Source organism: Phyllobates terribilis, unplaced genomic scaffold (assembly GCF_046119375.1).
Source record: "Phyllobates terribilis strain yellow unplaced genomic scaffold, ASM4611937v1 Scaffold_1__5_contigs__length_1240528914, whole genome shotgun sequence".
Lineage (NCBI taxonomy): Eukaryota > Metazoa > Chordata > Amphibia > Anura > Dendrobatidae > Phyllobates > Phyllobates terribilis.
The window spans coordinates 1,196,906,881-1,196,932,778 of NW_027362761.1; the positions used below are offsets into that span (position 1 = coordinate 1,196,906,881).

Sequence of the window (25,898 nt, forward strand, 5' to 3'; positions counted from 1 at the left end):
GTCAATATGGATAGGGCATTACATGCTCCAGTGTCACCACTGTGAATAGGGTATTATATATTCCTGTATATAAAATGAACTATTTTCAGGCACAATTTTGCAGGTCTGTCTGCCTATATGTTACATTTTCCACACATCCCTTCCCTCTCACAATAAAAAAATAATCTCAGATGTAGCAGAGCTGAAGTTGCAGTCAGGACTGCTTCCATATGTCTGTGCAGTTGTGAGATTAGCATGTTCAGCTCTGCTATATCAAACAATCTTAGCTGATCCACATCTGTTGTCTGCAGAGCTTTACACTCAACATGGGCATGGAAAAAAAGTGCGCTGAATCATAAGAAGATAGAAGCCCTAAGAGCTTGCAATCTAAAGGTTGCAGCTCTGTGCGCACACGCTGATGCTGAGTGCAGGCAGAGCTCCATGTGATTGATAGTGATGCTCACATTTCCCATTATCAGGCAATGTGTAAGTGAGGGAGGTACTGCTGCTGCTGGAGAGCGAGAAAGCTGCTGCTCCAGACAATTTATGACTCTTTCTGTCCCTTTAAACACTCCAAAGCTGAGCACAGTGACAGCAGCTCTGCTCTCCGCTGGAGCACAGACCTGGGAGAGGGATTGCATTACATGGCATTGCATGCAGCAGAGGATGTGGGAAGAGCAAGAAGAAGGAGGCAAGTGAGCAGCCAACAGCAGCATTAGGGGCACCAGTGCCAGGGATCTAACTGCTGCCAGGAGCCCCTCTGGAGGATTGGAGGAAACCCCCCATTGTAAGCCCAGGATTCTCTACCTAGAAGCTTCCTCCAGCAGCACACATCTCCTGGAAGGATACAGTGCATACCTGGCTGTAAGGATCTAAGGAGGCACTCTGCCCACAGCAGGAGACCAGCAGCCCCCCCCACTGAGTGGATACTGTCCTGATCTAAGGATTTGGGAGCCCTTTAAAGTTCCAGCACTGAATGAAGCCCTGAGCTGGTTATTTGAGGCTGAAGTTTTTGCAGCAGGGGGTGCAATCAAACTTCTCATCCCCACATTTCATCCTCTTGGATTGCTGAGGCTTTTTTTTTCGCAGCTTGGATCTAAAGGGGGATGTGTATAATACAAGGTGCAGAGCTGAGCTGGGAAGAGAGTGAGTTAAACACCTGCAGAGCTGAAGCCTGAGTGCCCAGCAGTCCTAGAGCCCAGCAGTGCCTGTGCCAGGGGGTCCTCCATCACCATCACCTGCACCATGCGCTCAGCCAGGCTGTGTGGCTGTGTCCTGCTCCTGCTCATCTGTGGTAAGTCTCCTATCTCTGTGCACACAGCTGGCACTCTGCTGGCATCCCAGGGTGGCACTGGATGGCTTTATCATGTGTGCACAGGCTGGCACTGCACTGGGATGCGCACCCTGCTGGGATATGCATGCTTGGATCTCTGTAGCCTGGCACACTGGCACTGCCACCCTATCTGTGTGCAGGTATATGTGTATTGGCAGCCACTGGCACAACTCTCAGCAATGGAGTGCAAGGGGGCTTTAAAGGCAGGGTGGTTAAAATAGTAGCTGAGCAGAAGGGGTTAATCCTAATTGTATTGATTGCAATAAGCAGAGCTGAGTTTGTTGAAGAACTGTATATTTGATGTTACAACACACCCAGCTCTGCTACATCTGCATATGTGTGCGATCCAGTGTGTGAGCATGGACCTGCGCTGGCTGCCTCCAGGCAGATCTAGATAATTCATCAAGGCTCTGGCTCTGGGGTCTTTTCTGCTCACATGTCTTCTTGTTATACTCTATCCCTATCTTCTCTATCCCCTAGATACAATGTATCCTGCCCCCCCCCCCTCCCCATTATAACCATTTAAATAGTACTTTGCATTGCAAGAGTTTTGCCAGCAGTCCCATGTAAAAAAAAAAACAGTCAACACAAAGGAATAGCAGATGACAAACATGAAGATTAACACATCTGCTCATCAGTGTGCAGCCAATCATATATTTTGCAGGGACCCCCCCCCCCACTCCCAGATCCTCTACAAGCTGAACCCCCTTCTCCCTCACCTTCCTCCTGCTCCCCCTCTTTCTCCTGCTCCCTTCACATTGCTGTATAATCATTTTTCCACAAGATGAGGTTACTCAACCAACACATTGCAAATTCACAATCTATTTAACAGCTATTTTTTTTTTTAGCAAAGAAATGACTATTAGGGAGAAATTCGAAGTACGCAGCTCCTTGCTGAATAATGGAGATAGGAAAAGGACCTGGGATGAGACTTTAACAATAGTTTCCATTGCGATCTGTTTGTAGACCGAGAGCAGGGATTAATGGCTCCCTCCTAGTGTGAACGCACCTGTAATTGGCGCAGATTGGATTTACTCACCATCGTTTTATGCCTTTATGTGATCGGGGGGGGGGGGATTGAAAGATAATGTCTAAGAGGAGGATAATCCCACCATTATTGGGGCTAGATGGGAAACTTCACAGCTCCCCCAGGGCAATACACAGAATTATTTTTTTATTATTATTGTTTTGTGGGGACCAATAATAAAAAAGGAGAAAAATATAAAATGATTTAAGGGAAAAAAAAAACTAATAAAAAGGAAAAAAATAAGCAGAAATAGAATTGTGCAAAATATAATAATATAAAAATAAATAATAAAAGAAATCTATAAAAAATGGAATCTAACTAATGATGATGATGGTGATGATGATGGTTTGGGGTTCTAATAAAAGTTTACTGGTTATTTAATTATCTAAATATAAAACTTTTACTGGATTACGACGCGTTTCATTCATTTTTCTCAGGGTTAACCCTGCAGCTGCTGGAGCTGAGCTCTTGCAGGGTCGCATGTATCGGTATCCGGACAGATGCTCATAGAGCGGCTCTGCGGCCGGGAGCTGCTGCTTTATTCTTCATCTATGAGGCAGCGGCAGCGCGGCCTGTAGGAGACACTAGATGGCTGCGAATAATCCTTCTTTGTGTCTATGGGACTTCGCTGTTCTGCGCTTACAGGAGACACAGATTCCCGTCTGCAGGAAAGTTTTAGATTCTTGGAGATTGAAAGAGATTTTTAAGGGGAAAGTGGATCTTGTAACCCACTGGGCTTCTGTGCAGACACATGTCTGATAGTAGATACATATATACTGTGCAGACCGGGAGAAAACGTACAGCACCGGAACCTGGACAAGAAAAGAACCCGAGTCCATGGGATTATTGGCTCAGCCCCATATATGCAATGTAATAGACAGGAGGAACTTGCTTTAAAGCATTGAGTTCTTCCCCGACCTACTGGGCCTATATGGTATATATAGATAGATAGATAGATAGATAGATAGATAGATAGATAGATAGATAGATAGATATGCTAACTGACAGATAGCTAGATGATAGATAATAGATAGATAATAGATAGATAGATAACAAATAGATAATAGATGATAGATATATAATAGATAGATAATTAATATATAGATAATAGATAGATTGATAACAGATAGATAGATAATAGTTGACAGATAGATAATAGATAGATAATTAATAGATAGATAACAGATAGATAATAGATAGATAATAGATAGATGATAGATAGATAATAGATAGATAGATAATAGATAGATAATAGATAGATGATAGATAGATAATAGATGATAGATAGATGATAGATAGATAGATAATAGATAGATAATAGATAGATGATAGATAGATGATAGATAATAGATAATAGATAGATAACAGATAATAGATAGATGATAGATAGATAATAGATAAATAACAGATAATAGATAGATGATAGATAATAGATGATAGATAGACAGATAGATAGATAATAGATAGATGATAGATAGATAATAGATGATAGATAGATAGATAGATAATAGATAGATGATAGATAGATAATAGATAGATAACAGATAATACATAGATGATAGATAGATGATAGATAGATGATAGATAATAAATAGATAGATGATAGATAATAGATAGATAATAGATAGATGATAGATAGATAATAAATAATAGATAGATGATAGATAGATAATAGATAGATAATAGATAGATGATAGATAATTAATAGATAATAGATAATTAATAGATAATAGATAGATGATAGATAGATAATAGATAGATAATAGATAGATGATAGATAGATGATAGATAGATAATAGATAGATGATAGATAATAGATAGATAGATAGATAATAGATAGATAATAGATAATAGATAGATAATAGACAGATAATAGATAGATAGATGGATAGATAATAGATAGATAATAGATAGATGATAGATAATAGATGATAGATACATAATAGATAGATAATAGATAGATGATAGATAGATAATAGATAGATAGATGATAGATAGATAATAGATAGATAGATGATAGGTAATAGATAGATAATAGATCGATAATAGATAGGCGATATATAATAGATAGATGGATAGATAATCGATGATAGATAATAGATAGATAATAGATGATAGATAATAGATAGATAATAGATGATAGATAATAGATAGATAATAGATAGATAATAGATAGATGGATGATAGATAATAGATGAAAGATAATAGATAGACCTGAGATAAATAGATAGATTACAGATAGATATGCTCCTCAACATTGAAATTGCAGCACCAAGAAGGAAAAGTCGTGGAGTTCTGGAAATCACAGGATGGAGACATGTTGCTGATCTGCATATGATGAAACAATGGAGACAAAATTTACAAAATATCATGATTTCTTCAGTCTGGAGTATGAGCCACATGCAAAAATCCCGGCACTTCTAGCCTTGGCTGCTATCAGTGAGGTCATTAATGGTCGTCCGAAGAAGGTTCTGCTGCTGATTGAACAAATCATCAAGATCTGCTGTTGGCAGCTCCCGTTCAATCACCGACCAATAACGTCCTGGCTGTGCTTAATAGTAGACACTGCAGGCCATGGTGGCATGTTTATGTCTCACAAGTAGCTCACAGTAGACGAGCAACATGAGGCCTGGTGTTGTTATGTTGAAAACAACTCCTGGGACCTTCTGGAGAATTGGTTGCACCACAGGTTCAATGATTGATACATTTTGTAATGTAAGTGAAATTAGACGTCAAACGCCAAGTGTAAGGAGTCACAGCGCCTACACAAACCATCAGAAGACATTTGCATGACATTGGCTTTGAGTCCGACATCCAGCTACAGGTGTCCATTGACCTCATGCCCAGGTTCTGAAAGGCTATCATGGTGCAGATCAAGATGGCAATGGAGGCTAGAATAGAGGTCTGTCCTCCTGCTTTTGTCTTTGATGCATTTATAGCCAGAGATTGGTTTGGATACCACTTGGGCAAAGCCTTGAAGAGTTCTCCTTGAGGGAACGTCACATTGGTCCTACTCCCGTGATGATGGCATGAAGTGGCATAATGTACGGTAGCCGGACCCCTCTAGTCATCATTCCAGGTTCACTAACAGCTCGGCGTTATGTTGATTTGGTATTGAAACTTCTTTGCTCACCACGGTGCCCCAGAGCTGCCATAGCAGTGGCATGGCCAGCCTGTGTCACCCTTACCTTATCAGAGCCATCTATACTTTAGTTCTTCATGATCTTTTGGGAAATTATTGGCTCCAGGGTTGGGCTGAGAAAGTGAGGGCCATTTCTACCCTACATGGATTGCTGAAGCTAATGGTTGAGTATTTCACATTAGATGGCATCAGCCAGCAGGCCACAGTGGTGTCATAAGGGTGGGTTAGGGTTTGGGAGGAAGAATCATGTTTTCTAAGGTTTAGCTCTCTTGTATGTTGAGCCTATGAGGCGTGTTGTGCCTTAACCTTGTATGGTTCCCGGTGAATTCGCAGACTCGATATTGACTATGGAATATGAAGACACTCAAATACATTTGTGTTGTTGTATCCCGTAGCCCAGGAATTAAATTTAGAACTTTCTTACTAGAACTTTGAACCAAATCCAAAACTTTGGCCAAAGTTCTTCCAGAATTCTGAGCTTTCTAAGAAATCTAAGGCTGCAATTCCATCCTGAACAGTCAAAATGAATGACCTCAACTGCCTCGGAACCCTCCATGGTGGCTTCTCATCCCTCACGTCTTGGCTATAAGATGCCCAATCAATCAGAATTTATTACTTGGACTTCCTACCCTGACCATCTGGATGGACATAAAAAATTTAATAGAGCATAAAAGCACCTTCGACCTTTCCTCTGGACATTCACTCATGGACATTAGTGACTATCATTACCCGGGCAGCGCCTTCCAGCTATGGAGAGCTGGGAAGTGTCGGCTTATGACTTCAGTTTAATAAATAATATAGTCTCTGCCAGAATATTCTGTATATTCATATAGCGGCTCCAAATTTTTTTTTTATATATATTATTTATTACTTTATTTTTATTTATTTTTTAAGATTTAAGCAGTTTACGGTTCAGGAGATCGGACCAAAGCCTAGATGTGTGAGTGATATAATGCAACCCCGTGACTGTGAATTCTAAGCGCAGCCTCTTAAAACATTCACAAATGGATCAGATATTGCCAGCGTCCTGTTACAGGGGCTGCTTGCAGGTCTGGGAAATAGATACAGAACTTTTGAGGCCCCTATGAGCCAATGTCGTGAAATGGTGTCATCACCGTCAATATTTTATCATGTGATAGCAATGCACAAAAAACATGGATACATTATGTTCCAGTAGTTTTTATTAGTATGTTATTATTTCATGAATTTTTTGCGGTCTTTATTTTGTCTTTTGACCAGTTTTGCAACTTTTTAGAGAAAATAAATCAGGTTCACGTTTAGCAAAATGGTTCAAAATTTGCGCCAAAGTTTCAGGCTCACATAAAATCACTCCAGGGGTGTGCGGGGAGGGTACTGGAGTACATTTGCAAAAAAAAATTGGGCAACATTTTAAGAAATCACAATTGATGAATCAGTCGAAAATATCTGTAAAACCCAACACTTCGCCCACGATGAAAAACATTAAAAAAGTCCAGGAAAACACATAAAAATAAACGTTAACAAAGGCACAATGGAAAAGGAGAAATAAATCACAAGTGAAAAACAGAAGAAAAAACACCAAAAACTAGACAAAAAAGGAGCAAATGCAATAAAAGAACATTTTTGAGGATTTATTCTTTGTTGTATTGTTATCATTGTTCTCTTGGTAATAGGCCACAGGGGTGAAGCAGCAGTGGGTGCAGAGGGAGCTGAGTTCTGGTTCCTAAGGCAGCCACATAAGACACTAGTATTAAACATGGTGCATGCTAGGTAGGCTTCTGTTACAAGTTTTGTATCAAGTCTCACCTCTGATAGCCCCCCAAAAACAGATATTAAAGGGGATGTTCAGGAGTTTTTTTGTTTTTTTTAAAGGACTTGCTTAAAAAATGGTGGCACCTTCAGCACCTTCTGTTCTGTCCTGCACTGATCAGAAGCACTTCTTCATATTAAACGGTGCAGGCTTCTGTTAGCAGGGGTTAAACTGTTCAGCTTAGAGCCTCTGAAGCTTTCCTGCTTGGATGATCTCAGCTGTTCAGTATTGGCCACTCCCCTCTCCTATATATTCTCGTCTCTGGCAATCTGGATTGCCAGTGTTAGTTTCATACTGCCTGGTGTGGAGTGGAGGTGTTGGTTGCTGGTGAGGTGTTTGGAGTGTTGATCTGTGACTGTTGCTTGGTGTTTTGGCTGTGTGCAAATCCTCATCCTCTCCTATTTGGTTTCTCCTTCCTTAACTCACCGGTGTTCCACTCTGTTGTGTGTGAGTGCATATTTGTATGATTGGTATTTTCATTTATCACTGTACATTCTCCCTTGCTTGTGTATATTCATACAGTATTACTCCCCACTTCCCTGGGTGGGAAGGGGGACAAATATAGGTCTGATTCAACAGTTCAGCAAGGTACATGGCCCCGGCATCTTCACCATCAGAAGTAATCCGGGGAGCATGGATAACTATCGCGCTCCTAGTGTTAGGGACAGGGAACGAGCCCCTGGCCCAGAGTATTCCGACAACAGAGTTGTGGCACTGAGACAGTTTGCTGCTGCTGCCAATGATTAGCTAAGGAGGCATTTTCTGCCATTTTTCTGGTGTGTCCAGATAGGACCAGAGGGTGGAGATCAGGTAAGTGTTGGAACCAGTCTGAGGTCATTGAAAAAAAAAAAAACATTTATCTGCTTGACAACCCCAAATACTGCAACTATAACCTGAATATGGGGCTTCACACTGTTGGATTTCATAGGTTTTTGTTGTGTCTTGGCCATAGTAAAATCCTCTTGCAAATGGCGCACGTATCAAAGAGGTAAAATATATTCCTTGATTGGGCCATTAAAATGAAGGAGGCAAGAACTTTGCTTCTAGGTGAATACTTGTTTAATAAGACTCCCCATGTCCATGGAAGAACAATAGAGCCATAGCTCGAATGAGTCTCGTCCACCCTCTACCAGCAGTGGCCTCAATTTGCATATGAGGCTAAAAAATGATTTAAAGGGTTTTTCCCATCTTCATAGGATGAACATTGTTGGATTGTGCTTGTAAAAACTATTTACTGCTTATTAATATTTTGTTCTTGAGATATTAACACTTTTCTTCTGTTGCCCTGGAGACCGACCACTGCTGTCTAACTTGTAAGCACTGCTTTGAAGCTGTTTGGGAATAAGAGGTAATAGTGCACTGCAGTGATTCTAGCCAGCTTCAAAACAGTTCTGACAAGCTCAATATAAAAGAACTTGTAAGCAATGCCCTGCGCATGTGCTGCTGTCCAGGAGCGGTGGTCGGTATCCAAAGCAACGAGCTGTAAACTGAAGAAAAGTGTTATAAAATTTTAATAAGCAGTAAATTGCAAAAGTTCTTGTTTTTACAAGCACAGTCTGACAATATCCTTTACGGGCATCATAAAGTTATACTAAAGTTGGGTTCCCTTCTTGGTGCATATCACTGTCCTTCTCATATAAGTAGCTGGAGCCATGTGGTGTCAGGACAGAAGGCAGAGGGGTTGGACCAAGTCCAAAAATGCCCCTACTTTCAATTCCTTAGATTAGAAAGAGTGGTTTTTACAGGCTCCATTGTAGCGGCAATTCCAGCCTCCTCTTGCCGTTAGCCATCTTGAAGGCTCAGGAATGGTCCCTTTGGTCACCCACCGTATACTCTGTTTTCATCTCATCCATCACTCTGGAATGTTAGTCTCATAGTCATTCCCATTGCCATTTACACTAAAAAAGGAACACAAACATGGCTGTTTAACATTATGTCCAGAAAACTGAAAAATGTATGCTCTGCACTGGAAGGAAGCAAGACTAAAAGTCAATGCAAGACTATTTATCAAGCCTTGCAATATGCATAAGAATATTAGCCCAATGGGAACCCATCTTTAGACAACTTTTTCAGCTTCCTTGCCCCTCATCTGTACAGAGAAGGGTATTTGTTAAGAAGATGAGATACTTGTGTCGCAGTTCTGGGTGTCCGTCAGCAGAAAATAACCAACGAATGTTCTTACCAAGCGCAGGCACTCTGTGTGCTCTTGGTGTGGCCGAGTAGATCAGTTCACCATCTGAAGTCAAAGCTGTCAGGGGAGAGGAGGGTGAGGAAAACAAGTTGGTGGGAAGGTGCCTTGATCTGCTCAGTCACACCAAGGGTACACTAATTGCAATGTGTTTGGTTTGCCTAGTCATTTTGCGTTGACAGACTCCCATCAAAGAGATATAGTTTAAGCATAGACTCCTACAGTCAACAACAAAAAAAGTATATAAATTAGCTCCCTACTGGAAGGATGTTTTTGCTTTAGTGGAGATGATTAATCTATCATTCAATGTCCACTAGAAAATTGGCCAAACTGCAGTCTCCTTCAAATGCAAAAGACACCCATCTGTAGACAGCTGTTTCACCAGGATAGAGGAAAACTTTGATGTAGCTCCTCTCAGGTGTACTGTTTCTCCTGTTTTTCACCACGTTTTAGAATTTTATCAAAACCATAAACCCATCTGTAGACAGACATCTCTTTCGGGTTCTCATCAGGACAGAGGAGGGCTGTGATGTAGCTCCTCTCAGGTGTACTGTTTCTCCTGTTTTTTTTTACTATGACTTAGAATTTTAACAAAACGTTAAACCCATCTGTAGACAGCTGTTTCTGGCTTCTCATCGGGACATTGGAGGGCTGTTATGTAGCTTTTCTCAGGTGTACTGTTTCTCCTGTTTTTCACCATGACTTGGAATTTTAATGCAACCATAAACCCATCTGTAGACGGCTATTTTCAGAGTTCTCATTAGGACAGAGGAAGACTATTATGTATCTCCTCTCAGATGTACAGTTTCTCCTGTTTTTCACCATGACTTGAAATTTTAACAAAACCATAAACCCATTTGTAGACAGCTGTTTCCGGTTCTCGCCAAGACACAGGACGACTTTGATGTAGCTCCTCTCAGGTGTACTGTTTCTCCTGTTTTTCACCATGTTTTGGAATTTTGTCAAAAACATAAGCCCATCTGTAGACAGCTCTTTCAGGGTTCTCGTCAGGACAGAGGAGGACTTTGATGTAGCTGTTTTGTAACTGTTATGTACAGTTAGGTCCATATATATTTGGACAGAGACAACATTTTTCTAATTTTGGTTCTAGACATTACCACAATGAATTTTAAACAAAACAATTCAGATGCAGTTGAAGTTCAGACTTTCAGCTTTCATTTGAGGGTATCCACATTAAAATTGGATGAAGGGTTTAGGAGTTTCAGCTCCTTAACATGTGCCACCCTGTTTTTAAAGGGACCAAAAGTAATTGGACAATTGACTCCAAGGCTATTTCATGGACAGGTGTGGGCAATCCCTTCGTTATGTCATTCTCAATTAAGCAGATAAAAGGCCTGGAGTTGATTTGAGGTGTGGTGCTTGCATTTGGAAGGTTTTGCTGTGAAGTAAACATGCGGTCAAAGGAGCTCTCCATGCAGGTGAAACAAGCCATCCTATAGCTGCAAAAACATAAAAAACCCATCCGAGAAATTGCTACAATATTAGGAGTGGCAAAATCTACAGTTTGGTACATCCTGAAAAAGAAAAAAAGCACTGGTGAACTCATCAATGCAAAAAGACCTGGGCTCCCTCGGAAGACAACAGTGGTGGATGATCGCAGAATAACCTCCATGGTGAAGAGAAACCCCTTCACAACAGCCAACCAAGTGAACAACACTCTCCAGGAGGTAGGTGCATCAATATCCAAATCTACCATAAAGAGAAGACTGCATGAAAGTAAATACAGAGGGTTCACTGCACGGTGCAAGCCACTCATAAGCATCAAGAATAAAAAGGCTAGACTGGACTTTGCTAAAAACATCTAAAAAAGCCAGCACAGTTCTGGAAGAACATTCTTTGGACTGATGAAACCAAGATCAACCTCTACCAGAATGATGGAAAGAGAAAAGTATGGCGAAGGCGTGGTACAGCTCATGATTCAAAGCATACCACATCATCTGTAAAACACGGAGGAGGCAGTGTGATGGCTTGGGCATGCATGGCTGCCAGTGGCACTGGGTCACTAGTGTTTATTGATGATGTGACACAGGACAGAAGCAGCCGAATGAATTCTGATGTATTCAGAGCCATACTGTGTGCTCAGATCCAGCCAAATGCAGCCAAACTGATTGGTCGTCGTTTCATACTACAGATGGACAATGACCCAAAACATAAAGCCAAAGCAACCCAGGAGTTTATTAAAGCAAAGACGTGGAATATTCTTGAATGGCCAAGTCAGTCACCTGATCTCAACCCAATTGAGCATGCATTTCACTTGTCTAAACTTCAGACAGAAAGGCCCACAAACAAACAGCAACTGAAAACCACCGCAGTGAAGGCCTGGCAGAGCATCAAAATGGAGGAAACACAGCGTCTGGTGATGTCCATGAGTTCAAGACTTCAGGCAGTCATTGCCAACAAAGGGTTTTCAACCAAGTACTAGAAATTAACATTTTATTTACAATTATTTAATCTGTCCAATTACTTTTGGTCCCTTTAAAAACAGGGTGGCACATGTTAAGGAGCTGAAACTCCTAAACCCTTCATCCAATTTTAATGTGGATACCCTCAAATGAAAGCTGAAAGTCTGAACTTCAACTGCATCTGAATTGTTTTGTTTAAAATTCATTGTGGTAATGTCTAGAACCAAAATTAGAAAAATGTTGTCTCTGTCCAAATATATATGGACCTAACTGTATCTCCTCTCAGATGTATTGTTTCTCCTGGTTTTTCAACTTGACTTGGAATTGTAATGAAACTATAAAACCAGCTGTAGACAGCTGTATCAGTGTTTTCAACAGAACAAAGGAGGCTTTTGACGAAGCTGTCGAGTCTAGGAGTACCTAAACCAAAATCTCATGTTTCGGGGACCTTATAGGTGGGACACTTGACTTCCTTCTGCAGGTGACTACTTTGCATTTATTTCCCAACGAGCATTGTCTATAAGACTCCCCTTAATAGGAAACAGTACCCCCCAAAGATGAGCGAAGATGGTAGTCCATTATTTTTGATCTGTAAATCTTTTTATTACAATTTTTGTGAATCTAAGCCTTGGCGATTCTGAATTCTGCTGTCTTGATAACACATATTTTTTCATTGACTCTACATTGTCTCCTTTTACCGGAACACAATTATTCAAGGAAGGAAAATTAGTAGAAGAGGATGGAATATCAGGGGAATAGAGCGCTGAACTTGTTAAAGGAATCCAGTATTTACCATGAATATTCAGAGTCTCGAAGGTTATCATGCCTCACGTTTGGGCTTGGTGCTCTCCATGAATCCTTATAGGAAGATATAAATTAGCCAGTCCACTTGTCTTCCTTGATGTAGAGGGTCTATTACCACAGGACCTGGAGACGTTGTGCTGTAAAAACATGTCCCTGCCTGCAAAATACTGAAAATACCCACGCTTTCTCTGCAAATTGTGCACTTTTGACCCATCACACATAACACAAAGCCTTTATAATAAGCTTTATGCCCTAGATTTCCTTCCTTTTTTCCCATTATAGATATGCAGTAGAGACAAACTTCAAGAATTGATGGTATTTCTCCACCTGAAAGCTGCTCGAAAGATTAATAAATTGCACAATTAGTAATGCGCTAATCCACTGTTATTACTGTTAATGGACTCCATGGCAATGAGGAGGTATAAAAATAGTCATGAGACCACCGGTCAGATGTGAAAGCCAGTGGTATTCTCCCACCTAAAAGTGGTTGATATAAGACTAAAATTTAATGGGCTTTTAGTGTCCAGTTTTAAAAGCCCATTTTCCTACTCCATTTGCGAATTCTCACTTAAAGGGATTGTCTGTTCATAGGACATTGGTGACTTATCCATATGATTGGTCCTACAATATTCTTTTTTAGTTTTTTACTTGAAATAGTTTATTTTGCAAAATTGGTATTTTAATCTTTAGCCTACAAGGATCTACCTAAATGGAGCTGGACATCATGGGCATCTCCAGACCATGCACGGAGCCCCCCCCCCATGCCTGGTAATGATGCCCATTTGCATCTGTCTTAATGGATGACATCTCCTATAGCCTCTGAAATTTTGCATCTGATGGGCATGACCTTGCTCTACGCGCCTCTTGTACCTGCTATCGATGGTCCTTCACCTCTGATTTATGTTGATGATGTCCCCTATGACATCCCCAAACCCTTTAAAATCTTGCGCCTTGGCTGCTGAATGCAAGACCAGTGCAGGTGCAATTTGCACTAATCCTCTGCGCATGCGCCAGTGTTCTCATCAAAGGCGCGGGTGCGAAATTTCTAAGGTTGTGTGAAGGACGGAAGGGAAGCTACCCACATCAGAGTCCGCGGGGCTTTTAGAAGCAGAAATAGACCTGGCTCTAAGCAGGGATTGGAGACCCCCATTGGACTGATCAGTGTTCGTTACCATACCACAAGGGCAATTTCAAACTTTTTTCCAAGGTATACCGGGGTGCTTTAGAAAAGGCTTGTATGGAAGTAGATAAAATAGGCTACTACCATGGTGGCAATGATTTTCAAATGGAAAACCTGATGTCAGGATGACTTTACAAAGAAATATGTCTACCAAAGCCTCCTACGAGATCCCATATTGATTGGAAATGATCGAATCAACCTGCTGCTAATCAATTTTGTGAAATTCGCAGGTCCTGGTGAATTTGAACAATTTGCATTTTGATTTATTCTGATCTCTAAAGAAAAATACCCAGCACCATTTTACACATTGACAAAGATAGTACCAGCTAGAGAGCTGGCTCACATGATGTCAGGCGCAGCGATGCTGCCTTGCAGCTATAGCTATCACATCACATGGTCCAGCTCCAGCTGTCTGGGGGGACTATCACAGACACTATAAAAACTGAGGTGAGGGAAAGCAACTGCTATTTTAGCACTGTTTTACAGTCTGGGGATAGGAGTTCAGGGTGAATAGCTCATCATTACAGATAAGGAAAGAAAGGCCTAAGTCTGTTTGTGGTATGCAACAACAGCATTGAAAGACATGAAAAATGGAAGTGGTAGTCTCAGTCTGTGAATAATAATTCACAGATACAAGTAATAGGAAGGTGCAGGATCTGCAGAGTCTGTGCGACTGTGAATAGATTGATCTATGATAAAATAATACACAGATTGAAGTAATAAGGAGGTGCAGGATTTGCAGAGTCTGTGAATGTGAATAGATTGACCTATGAAAGAATTATAAACAGATTCAAGTGATAAGGAGATGCAGGAGCTGCAGAGTCTGTGCGACTGTGAATAGATTGGTCTGTGAAACAATAATACACAGATTCAAGTGATACGGAGGTGCAGAAGGTGCAGAGTCTGTGTGACTGTGAATAGATTAATCTGTGATACAATAATTCACAAATTCAATTATAAGGAGGTGCAGGAGCTAAAGAGTCTGTGCAACTGTGAATAGATTGATCTGTGATACAATAATACACAGATTCAAGTGATAAGGAGGTTCAGGAGCTGCAGAGTTTGTGCGAATGTGAATAGATTGATCTGTGATACAATAATACACAGATACAAGTGGTAGGGATGTGTAGACGTTGCAGAGTCTGGTCGACTGTGAATAAATTGATCTGTGATACAATAATACACAGATTGAAGTAATAGCGAGGTGCAGAATTTGCAGAGTCTGTATGAAAATAGATTGACCCATGAGAGAATTATAAACAGATTCAAGTGATAAGGAGATGCAGGAGCTGCAGAGTCTGTGTGACTGAAAATAGATTGGTCTGTGAAACAATAATATACAGATTCAAGTGATAAGGAGATGCAGAAGCTGCAGAGTCTGTGTGAATGTGAATAGATTGATCTGTGATACAATAATACACAGATTTAATTTTAATGAGGTGCAGGAGCTTCAGAGTCTGTGCAACTGTGAATAGATTGATCTGTGATACAATAATACACAGATACAAGTGGTAGGGATGTGTAGAAGTTGCAGAGTCTGTGCGACTGTGAATAGATTGATCTGTGATACAATAATACACAGATACAAGTAATAGGGAGATGCAGGAGCTGCAGAGTCTGTGCGACTGTGAATAGATTGGTCTGTGAAACAATAATATACAGATTCAAGTGATAAGGAGATGCAGAAGCTGCAGAGTCTGTGTGAATGTGAATAGATTGATCTGTGATACAATAATACACAGATTTAATTTTAATGAGGTGCAGGAGCTTCAGAGTCTGTGCAACTGTGAATAGATTGATCTGTGATACAATAATACACAGATACAAGTGGTAGGGATGTGTAGAAGTTGCAGAGTCTGTGCGACTGTGAATAGATTGATCTGTGATACAATAATACACAGACTCAAGTGATAAGGAGGTGCAGGAGCTGCAGAGTCTGTGCGACTGTGAATAGATTGATCTGCGATACAATAATACACAGATACAAGTAATAGGGAGATGCAGGTCTGTGTGACTGTGAATAGATTGGTCTGTGATACACTGCGGTACAGCACCTTTTATGATACAATCCAATATAGTCAATATTCAATACAAAATATAGAAATATCCAGTACAGCCCTAGGGGACCTCAGAGTATTTCACATCTTTCTGGGAGGTTGCTTTGCTTATCTAATGAGCACCATGTAACATACTAGACGTAAAAATAAAGGCAAATTGCTATTTCCTCCTACCCGTTCGGTCGTCGAGGAGCCGCATCGATTGCCACTGATTGGAATGTAAATGAATTCATTGTCCTGATGTCTATCACCCGTGATTCGGCCATATTAATTAACAATCCAAGTGCAGAGTGGGGAGGTGGGGGGGGAGCTATTCTACTGGAAGCTCTTTATAGATCAATGAGATTTGGGATTTTAATGTCTTTTGAGCCTTTTTTTTTTTACTTACGCAGTCACTGTCTTTATTTCCGAGGCTAACAATATTAGAATCAATTTTCCCCTCTGCTGCCTGCAATTCATCTTAATAGCGGAGTAAACCTCAACGCGCTCATTTTTTTGCTAAACTTGCATTTTTTTGCTGGTTTCCAGTTTAAGGTTTTGCTCACAAATAATTTACTCTTCTCTATAAATCCCACCAGTATCTCCGTCACTGCAACATATGGCATTAACGCATTCTCATCTAGGAGGCTAGCACGTTTTGTGTTTTAACTCTATAGCCATGTGAAAAGTGTCCCCTTGGGGAGAGGAGGGGGGAAGGTTTTCAAGGCTTCTGTCCATTTAAGATCCTATTATTGACCCGGGATAATGTATATCCTTCCTGACCCCTATATTGGAAGCAGATGTTTAGGCAAGAAAAGCTTATGTTATTCATGTCATACATTACTATGTAGGTAGTCTGAAAAAAATAAATATAGGACACCTTAAAATTAATTGTAAGGGGTAATTCAACTTATAAAAAAATATAAGACACCTTAAAATTGATTTTATCCGGCATTAACGGGGTTATCAAACGTCTAAAAAAATATATAAAAATGAAAGTATATGATACAACTTGCTTTTGCTACTCCAATCCAGCTCAGATTCTCCGGTGGTCTTCCCAGCGGCCAGCATGTGACTGCTGCAGCCAATCACAAGTGCTGAGAGGTGTGGCCACTGATTGGTTGCACTGACCCAATGTGGCCACTGATTGGCTGCAGTGGTCACATGATGGCATGATGGAGCATTAGTACTGGATCTCTCGGAAAAGAGATTAATTTTGTTTTAGTTTTTTTTAACAAGTTGGATAATCCCTTCAAACGCTTTTTCCCAGATTATGAAATGTTCTGGATAATTGGACAGACCCCAAAAAGTTTGTAAACTTTTTTTTTTTTGCATGTATCATGTAAAACATTAATATCACTTTTTACTAATTTAAGGAGTCTCTGATTGGTCTTGAACGTTTTTTTTTTTAAATTTTTGTGCCTCAGTATCAGAATTTTTGGATTAATCTGGATTAAAGGAATTATACAAAAAAAAATCTCCTAAATAGTAAATCATTTTCTTTTGCACTAGTTTTGATACATCTTTACTTATACTTTTAGTAGAGTTGAGGAAAACGATTCGCAGGACCTTGGTTCCCAACATGTGGCTACTGCAAAATTTTTTTTTCCTCAACTCTAATTTCTAGTATTGACTGGGGATTTAACGGTTAAAAAACAGCAGCGGGATGGATGTCAGGGACAATGCTGAAAAGTGACATTGACAATCAATTCTTTGTCATACGCTAGTCCTGCTGAAGGAAACTGATAATCAATTTGTGCGCTCATTCTCTGCATAGCAAATTAGGGTCAGGGGTGACTGCCCCGGGCGTGCATGCTGCGTGCCTGAGGAGCAAAGACAATGGGGGCATTTCACATGCACTGTATGTGTGTGTTCCTTTACCAAATAACTGAAAGGGATCTGACCGCAAAAAAAAAAAAAATGATTGAAAAAAATATATAGAAAAAAAAATTACTGCAAAAAATTTCTTATTTTTGTGAAAGTTTTCAAAATGTAATTAAATAAAATTTAATTAAATACATTTTATCAAATGTTAAAAATTTTAATTTATATAACTGTCAGACATCTATTAAAAAAGTGAAATATTTGTAGTTTTAAATATTAGAATAATTACACGTATTATTATAATTATTATTATTATTTTATTTATTTGTTTTTATTTTAATTTTATTTTTTTCATTATAGAATAATTGCCCCTAAAAAGGAAAAGAATAAAGGTTTTGCGACTATTCTATAAATTCCATTCTGTAAATTTCTTTCTGGAAAAACAAGGGTTAGGTGTTATAGGCAGCTGCCTAGGGCACTTCTGTGGATGAGGTGCATTTTTTTTTGTAATGAAAAAAACAAAGCTTGAAAACCCAAAAATGAGATTTTATGGAATTTTTCTTACTTAATACAGAAGAGAATGAGAAGTGCAAGTTTTTCATTTATAGTTTTCATTCATTTTTAATCCACTCCTGGATTTGGCTCCAAAAACTGCCACAAAAACTGCAGCCTAAGAGAAGTCGGCAATAAAGGGAAGGAACTGAGTCATAAGGGGAGCAGAAGGAGGAGCTGGCAGACCCGGCTACAGATATGTGGGGTGGTGGCCGGTCAGTCCTGCTTTGCTGGTGGTAATGACAGGTAGGGGAATGCTGGAGGCAAAAGGTCTGGTTGGGCTGAAATGGAATAGTAGGAAGGGTAAGACTGGAGGGAAATGGTAGGGCTGGTAGGACTGGTGGTAAAAGTTAGGGTAGAGCTGAAGTGAAATTGTAAGGTAAGGGGATTGAGGTAAAAGGTGTGGAAGGGCTGAAGGAAGGGTAGGTAGAGTACGGCTGGAAGTGAAAGTTAGGGGTGGGATGGAGATAAATAATAGGATAGAACTGGAGGGAAATGGTACCAAAAGGCTGGAAGGAAACATAGATCAGATAGAGCTGGAGGTGAAACAGTATAATGATGGAGGTAAAAGGAAGGGTTAAGCTAAAGGGAAATGTTAGGTGGGGTGGGCTGAAGAGAAATGTTAGGTGGGATGGGCTGAAGAGAAATGTTAGGTGGGGTGGGCTGAAGAGAAATGTTAGGTGTGGTGGGCTGAAGAGAAATGTTAGGTGGGGTGGGCTGAAGAGAAATGTTAGGTGGGATGGGCTGAAGAGAAATGTTAGGTGGGGTGGGCTGAAGAGAAATGTTAGGTGGGGTGGGCTGAAGAGAAATGTTAGGTGGGGTGGGCTGAAGAGAAATGTTAGGTGGGGTGGGCTGAAGAGAAATGTTAGGTGTGGTGGGCTGAAGAGAAATGTTAGGTGGGGTGGGCTGAAGAGAAATGTTAGGTGGGATGGGCTGAAGAGAAATGTTAGGTGGGATGGGCTGAAGAGAAATGTTAGGTGGGGTGGGCTGAAGAGAAATGTTAGGTGTGGTGGGCTGAAGAGAAATGTTAGGTGGGGTGGGCTGAAGAGAAATGTTAGGTGGGGTGGGCTGAAGAGAAATGTTAGGTGGGATGGGCTGAAGAGAAATGTTAGGTAGGGTGGGCTGAAGAGAAATGTTAGGTGGGGTGGGCTGAAGAGAAATGTTATGTGTGGTGGGCTGAAGAGAAATGTTAGGTGGGATGGGCTGAAGAGAAATGTTAGGTGGGGTGGGCTGAAGAGAAATGTTAGGTGGGGTGGGCTGAAGAGAAATGTTAGGTGGGATGGGCTGAAGAGAAATGTTAGGTGTGGTGGGCTGAAGAGAAATGTTAGGTGTGGTGGGCTGAAGAGAAATGTTAGGTGGGGTGGGCTGAAGAGAAATGTTAAGTGGGGTTGGCTGAAGAGAAATGTTAGGTGGGATGGGCTGAAGAGAAATGTTAGGTGTGGTGGGCTGAAGAGAAATGTTAGGTGTGGTGGGCTGAAGAGAAATGTTAGGTGGGGTGGGCTGAAGAGAAATGTTAGGTGTGGTGGGCTGAAGAGAAATGTTAGGTGTGGTGGGCTGAAGAGAAATGTTAGGTGGGGTGGGCTGAAGAGAAATGTTAGGTGGGGTGGGCTGAAGAGAAATGTTAGGTGGGGTGGGCTGAAGAGAAATGTTAGGTGTGGTGGGCTGAAGAGAAATGTTAGGTGGGGTGGGCTGAAGAGAAATGTTAGGTGGGATGGGCTGAAGAGAAATGTTAGGTGGGGTGGGCTGAAGAGAAATGTTAGGTGGGGTGGGCTGAAGAGAAATGTTAGGTGGGGTGGGCTGAAGAGAAATGTTAGGTGGGGTGGGCTGAAGAGAAATGTTAGGTGTGGTGGGCTGAAGAGAAATGTTAGGTGGGGTGGGCTGAAGAGAAATGTTAGGTGGGATGGGCTGAAGAGAAATGTTAGGTGGGATGGGCTGAAGAGAAATGTTAGGTGGGGTGGGCTGAAGAGAAATGTTAGGTGTGGTGGGCTGAAGAGAAATGTTAGGTGGGGTGGGCTGAAGAGAAATGTTAGGTGGGGTGGGCTGAAGAGAAATGTTAGGTGGGATGGGCTGAAGAGAAATGTTAGGTAGGGTGGGCTGAAGAGAAATGTTAGGTGGGGTGGGCTGAAGAGAAATGTTATGTGTGGTGGGCTGAAGAGAAATGTTAGGTGGGATGGGCTGAAGAGAAATGTTAGGTGTGGTGGGCTGAAGAGAAATGTTAGGTGGGGTGGGCTGAAGAGAAATGTTAGGTGTGGTGGGCTGAAGAGAAATGTTAGGTGTGGTGGGCTGAAGAGAAATGTTAGGTGGGGTGGGCTGAAGAGAAATGTTAGGTGGGATGGGCTGAAGAGAAATGTTAGGTGTGGTGGGCTGAAGAGAAATGTTAGGTGTGGTGGGCTGAAGAGAAATGTTAGGTGGGGTGGGCTGAAGAGAAATGTTAAGTGGGGTTGGCTGAAGAGAAATGTTAGGTGGGATGGGCTGAAGAGAAATGTTAGGTGTGGTGGGCTGAAGAGAAATGTTAGGTGTGGTGGGCTGAAGAGAAATGTTAGGTGGGGTGGGCTGAAGAGAAATGTTAGGTGTGGTGGGCTGAAGAGAAATGTTAGGTGTGGTGGGCTGAAGAGAAATGTTAGGTGGGGTGGGCTGAAGAGAAATGTTAGGTGGGATGGGCTGAAGAGAAATGTTAGGTGGGGTGGGCTGAAGAGAAATGTTAGGTGTGGTGGGCTGAAGAGAAATGTTAGGTGGGGTGGGCTGAAGAGAAATATTAGGTGGGGTGGGCTGAAGAGAAATGTTATGTGTGGTGGGCTGTAGAGAAATGTTAGGTGGGGTGGGCTGAAGAGAAATGTTAGGTGTGGTGGGCTGAAGAGAAATGTTAGGTGTGGTGGGCTGAAGAGAAATGTTAGGTGGGATGGGCTGAAGAGAAATGTTAGGTGTGGTGGGCTGAAGAGAAATGTTAGGTGGGATGGGCTGAAGAGAAATGTTAGGTGGGGTGGGCTGAAGAGAAATGTTAGGTGGGGTGGGCTGAAGAGAAATGTTAGGTGGGATGGGCTGAAGAGAAATGTTAGGTGGGGTGGGCTGAAGAGAAATGTTAGGTGGGATGGGCTGAAGAGAAATGTTAGGTGGGATGGGCTGAAGAGAAATGTTAGGTGTGGTGGGCTGAAGAGAAATGTTAGGTGGGGTGGGCTGAAGAGAAATGTTAGGTGGGGTGGGCTGAAGAGAAATGTTAGGTGGGGTGGGCTGAAGAGAAATGTTAGGCAGGGTGGGCTGAAGAGAAATGTTAGGTGGGGTGGGCTGAAGAGAAATGTTAGGCGGGGTGGGCTGAAGAGAAATGTTAGGCAGGGTGGGCTGAAGAGAAATGTTAGGTGGGGTGGGCTGAAGAGAATTGTTAGGTGTGGTGGGCTGAAGAGAATTGTTAGGTGTGGTGGGCTGAAGAGAAATGTTAGGTGGGGTGGGCTGAAGAGAAATGTTAAGTGGGGTTGGCTGAAGAGAAATGTTAGGTGGGATGGGCTGAAGAGAAATGTTAGGTGTGGTGGGCTGAAGAGAAATGTTAGGTGTGGTGGGCTGAAGAGAAATGTTAGGTGGGGTGGGCTGAAGAGAAATGTTAGGTGTGGTGGGCTGAAGAGAAATGTTAGGTGGGGTGGGCTGAAGAGAAATGTTAGGTGGGGTGGGCTGAAGAGAAATGTTAGGTGGGATGGGCTGAAGAGAAATGTTAGGTGGGGTGGGCTGAAGAGAAATGTTAGGTGTGGTGGGCTGAAGAGAAATGTTAGGTGGGGTGGGCTGAAGAGAAATGTTAGGTGGGGTGGGCTGAAGAGAAATGTTAGGTGTGGTGGGCTGAAGAGAAATGTTAGGTGGGGTGGGCTGAAGAGAAATGTTAGGTGGGGTGGGCTGAAGAGAAATGTTATGTGTGGTGGGCTGAAGAGAAATGTTATGTGTGGTGGGCTGAAGAGAAATGTTAGGTGGGATGGGCTGAAGAGAAATGTTAATTGGGGTGGGCTGAAGAGAAATGTTAGGTGTGGTGGGCTGAAGAGAAATGTTAGGTGGGGTGGGCTGAAGAGAAATGTTAGGTGGGATGGGCTGAAGAGAAATGTTAGGTGCGATGGGCTGAAGAGAAATGTTAGGTGGGATGGGCTGAAGAGAAATGTTAGGTGGGATGGGCTGAAGAGAAATGTTAGGTGGGATGGGCTGAAGAGAAATGTTAGGTGTGGTGGGCTGAAGAGAAATGTTAGGTGTGGTGGGCTGAAGAGAAATGTTAGGTGGGATGGGCTGAAGAGAAATGTTAGGTGGGATGGGCTGAAGAGAAATGTTAGGTGGGATGGGCTGAAGAGAAATGTTAGGTGGGATGGGCTGAAGAGAAATGTTAGGTGGGATGGGCTGAAGAGAAATGTTAGGTGGGATGGGCTGAAGAGAAATGTTAGGTGGGATGGGCTGAAGAGAAATGTTAGGTGTGGTGGGCTGAAGAGAAATGTTAGGTGTGGTGGGCTGAAGAGAAATGTTAGGTGTGGTGGGCTGAAGAGAAATGTTAGGTGGGATGGGCTGAAGAGAAATGTTAGGTGGGGTGGGCTGAAGAGAAATGTTAGGTGGGGTGGGCTGAAGAGAAATGTTAGGTGTGGTGGGCTGAAGAGAAATGTTAGGTGTGGTGGGCTGAAGAGAAATGTTAGGTGTGGTGGGCTGAAGAGAAATGTTAGGTGGGATGGGCTGAAGAGAAATGTTAGGTGGGGTGGGCTGAAGAGAAATGTTAGGTGGGGTGGGCTGAAGAGAAATATTAGGTGGGGTGGGCTGAAGAGAAATGTTATGTGTGGTGGGCTGAAGAGAAATGTTAGGTGGGGTGGGCTGAAGAGAAATGTTAGGTGTGGTGGGCTGAAGAGAAATGTTAGGTGTGGTGGGCTGAAGAGAAATGTTAGGTGGGATGGGCTGAAGAGAAATGTTAGGTGGGGTGGGCTGAAGAGAAATGTTAGGTGGGGTGGGCTGAAGAGAAATGTTAGGTGTGGTGGGCTGAAGAGAAATGTTAGGTGTGGTGGGCTGAAGAGAAATGTTAGGTGTGGTGGGCTGAAGAGAAATGTTAGGTGGGATGGGCTGAAGAGAAATGTTAGGTGGGGTGGGCTGAAGAGAAATGTTAGGTGGGGTGGGCTGAAGAGAAATATTAGGTGGGGTGGGCTGAAGAGAAATGTTATGTGTGGTGGGCTGAAGAGAAATGTTAGGTGGGGTGGGCTGAAGAGAAATGTTAGGTGTGGTGGGCTGAAGAGAAATGTTAGGTGTGGTGGGCTGAAGAGAAATGTTAGGTGGGATGGGCTGAAGAGAAATGTTAGGTGTGGTGGGCTGAAGAGAAATGTTAGGTGGGATGGGCTGAAGAGAAATGTTAGGTGGGGTGGGCTGAAGAGAAATGTTAGGTGGGGTGGGCTGAAGAGAAATGTTAGGTGGGATGGGCTGAAGAGAAATGTTAGGTGGGGTGGGCTGAAGAGAAATGTTAGGTGGGATGGGCTGAAGAGAAATGTTAGGTGGGATGGGCTGAAGAGAAATGTTAGGTGTGGTGGGCTGAAGAGAAATGTTAGGTGGGGTGGGCTGAAGAGAAATGTTAGGTGGGGTGGGCTGAAGAGAAATGTTAGGTGGGGTGGGCTGAAGAGAAATGTTAGGCAGGGTGGGCTGAAGAGAAATGTTAGGTGGGGTGGGCTGAAGAGAAATGTTAGGTGGGGTGGGCTGAAGAGAAATGTTAGGCAGGGTGGGCTGAAGAGAAATGTTAGGTGGGGTGGGCTGAAGAGAATTGTTAGGTGTGGTGGGCTGAAGAGAAATGTTAGGTGGGATGGGCTGAAGAGAAATGTTAGGTGTGGTGGGCTGAAGAGAAATGTTAGGTTTGGTGGGCTGAAGAGAAATGTTAGGTGGGATGGGCTGAAGAGAAATGTTAGGTGTGGTGGGCTGAAGAGAAATGTTAGGTGTGGTGGGCTGAAGAGAAATGTTAGGTGGGATGGGCTGAAGAGAAATGTTAGGTGGGATGGGCTGAAGAGAAATATTAGGTGGGGTGGGCTGAAGAGAAATGTTATGTGTGGTGGGCTGAAGAGAAATGTTAGGTGGGGTGGGCTGAAGAGAAATGTTAGGTGTGGTGGGCTGAAGAGAAATGTTAGGTGGGATGGGCTGAAGAGAAATGTTAGGTGGGGTGGGCTGAAGAGAAATGTTAGGTGGGATGGGCTGAAGAGAAATGTTAGGTGTGGTGGGCTGAAGAGAAATGTTAGGTGGGATGGGCTGAAGAGAAATGTTAGGTGGGATGGGCTGAAGAGAAATGTTAGGTGTGGTGGGCTGAAGAGAAATGTTAGGTGGGGTGGGCTGAAGAGAAATGTTAGGTGGGGTGGGCTGAAGAGAAATGTTAGGTGGGGTGGGCTGAAGAGAAATGTTAGGCGGGGTGGGCTGAAGAGAAATGTTAGGTGGGGTGGGCTGAAGAGAAATGTTAGGTGGGGTGGGCTGAAGAGAAATGTTAGGCAGGGTGGGCTGAAGAGAAATGTTAGGTGGGGTGGGCTGAAGAGAATTGTTAGGTGTGGTGGGCTGAAGAGAAATGTTAGGTGGGATGGGCTGAAGAGAAATGTTAGGTGTGGTGGGCTGAAGAGAAATGTTAGGTTTGGTGGGCTGAAGAGAAATGTTAGGTGGGATGGGCTGAAGAGAAATGTTAGGTGTGGTGGGCTGAAGAGAAATGTTAGGTGTGGTGGGCTGAAGAGAAATGTTAGGTGGGATGGGCTGAAGAGAAATGTTAGGTGGGATGGGCTGAAGAGAAATATTAGGTGGGGTGGGCTGAAGAGAAATGTTATGTGTGGTGGGCTGAAGAGAAATGTTAGGTGGGGTGGGCTGAAGAGAAATGTTAGGTGTGGTGGGCTGAAGAGAAATGTTAGGTGGGATGGGCTGAAGAGAAATGTTAGGTGGGATGGGCTGAAGAGAAATGTTAGGTGGGATGGGCTGAAGAGAAATATTAGGTGGGGTGGGCTGAAGAGAAATGTTATGTGTGGTGGGCTGAAGAGAAATGTTAGGTGGGGTGGGCTGAAGAGAAATGTTAGGTGTGGTGGGCTGAAGAGAAATGTTAGGTGGGATGGGCTGAAGAGAAATGTTAGGTGGGGTGGGCTGAAGAGAAATGTTAGGTGGGGTGGGCTGAAGAGAAATGTTAGGTGTGGTGGGCTGAAGAGAAATGTTAGGTGTGGTGGGCTGAAGAGAAATGTTAGGTGTGGTGGGCTGAAGAGAAATGTTAGGTGGGATGGGCTGAAGAGAAATGTTAGGTGGGGTGGGCTGAAGAGAAATATTAGGTGGGGTGGGCTGAAGAGAAATGTTATGTGTGGTGGGCTGAAGAGAAATGTTAGGTGGGGTGGGCTGAAGAGAAATGTTAGGTGTGGTGGGCTGAAGAGAAATGTTAGGTGTGGTGGGCTGAAGAGAAATGTTAGGTGTGGTGGGCTGAAGAGAAATGTTAGGTAGGGTCAGAAGGAGGGAAATGATAATAGGGCTGGAGGGTAATGGTAGAGCAGTAGATCTGGAGGGATATGGTAGGACTGGTAGTGCCGGAAGGAAATGATAGGGCTGGAGGGAAATGGTAGAGCTGGTGGTTCTGGATGGAAATGGTAAGGCTGGAGGGAAATGATGTTAGAACTGGAGGGAAATGTTA

At 42.6% G+C, this 25,898-nt stretch overlaps 1 protein-coding gene across 1 annotated transcript in view; it reads left to right on the top strand.

Annotated features, from left to right (window-relative positions):
• The first annotated feature begins 333 nt into the window (after window positions 1-333).
• The window catches only part of GFRA4 (GDNF family receptor alpha 4), a 673,071-nt gene continuing 647,506 nt past the window's right edge, over window positions 334-25,898 (top strand). The window contains exon 1 of the mRNA XM_073649280.1: window positions 334-1,273. Within this exon, the coding sequence (XP_073505381.1) occupies window positions 1,225-1,273 (49 nt within the window). The 5' untranslated portion in view covers window positions 334-1,224. The remainder of the gene's footprint in view (window positions 1,274-25,898) is intronic.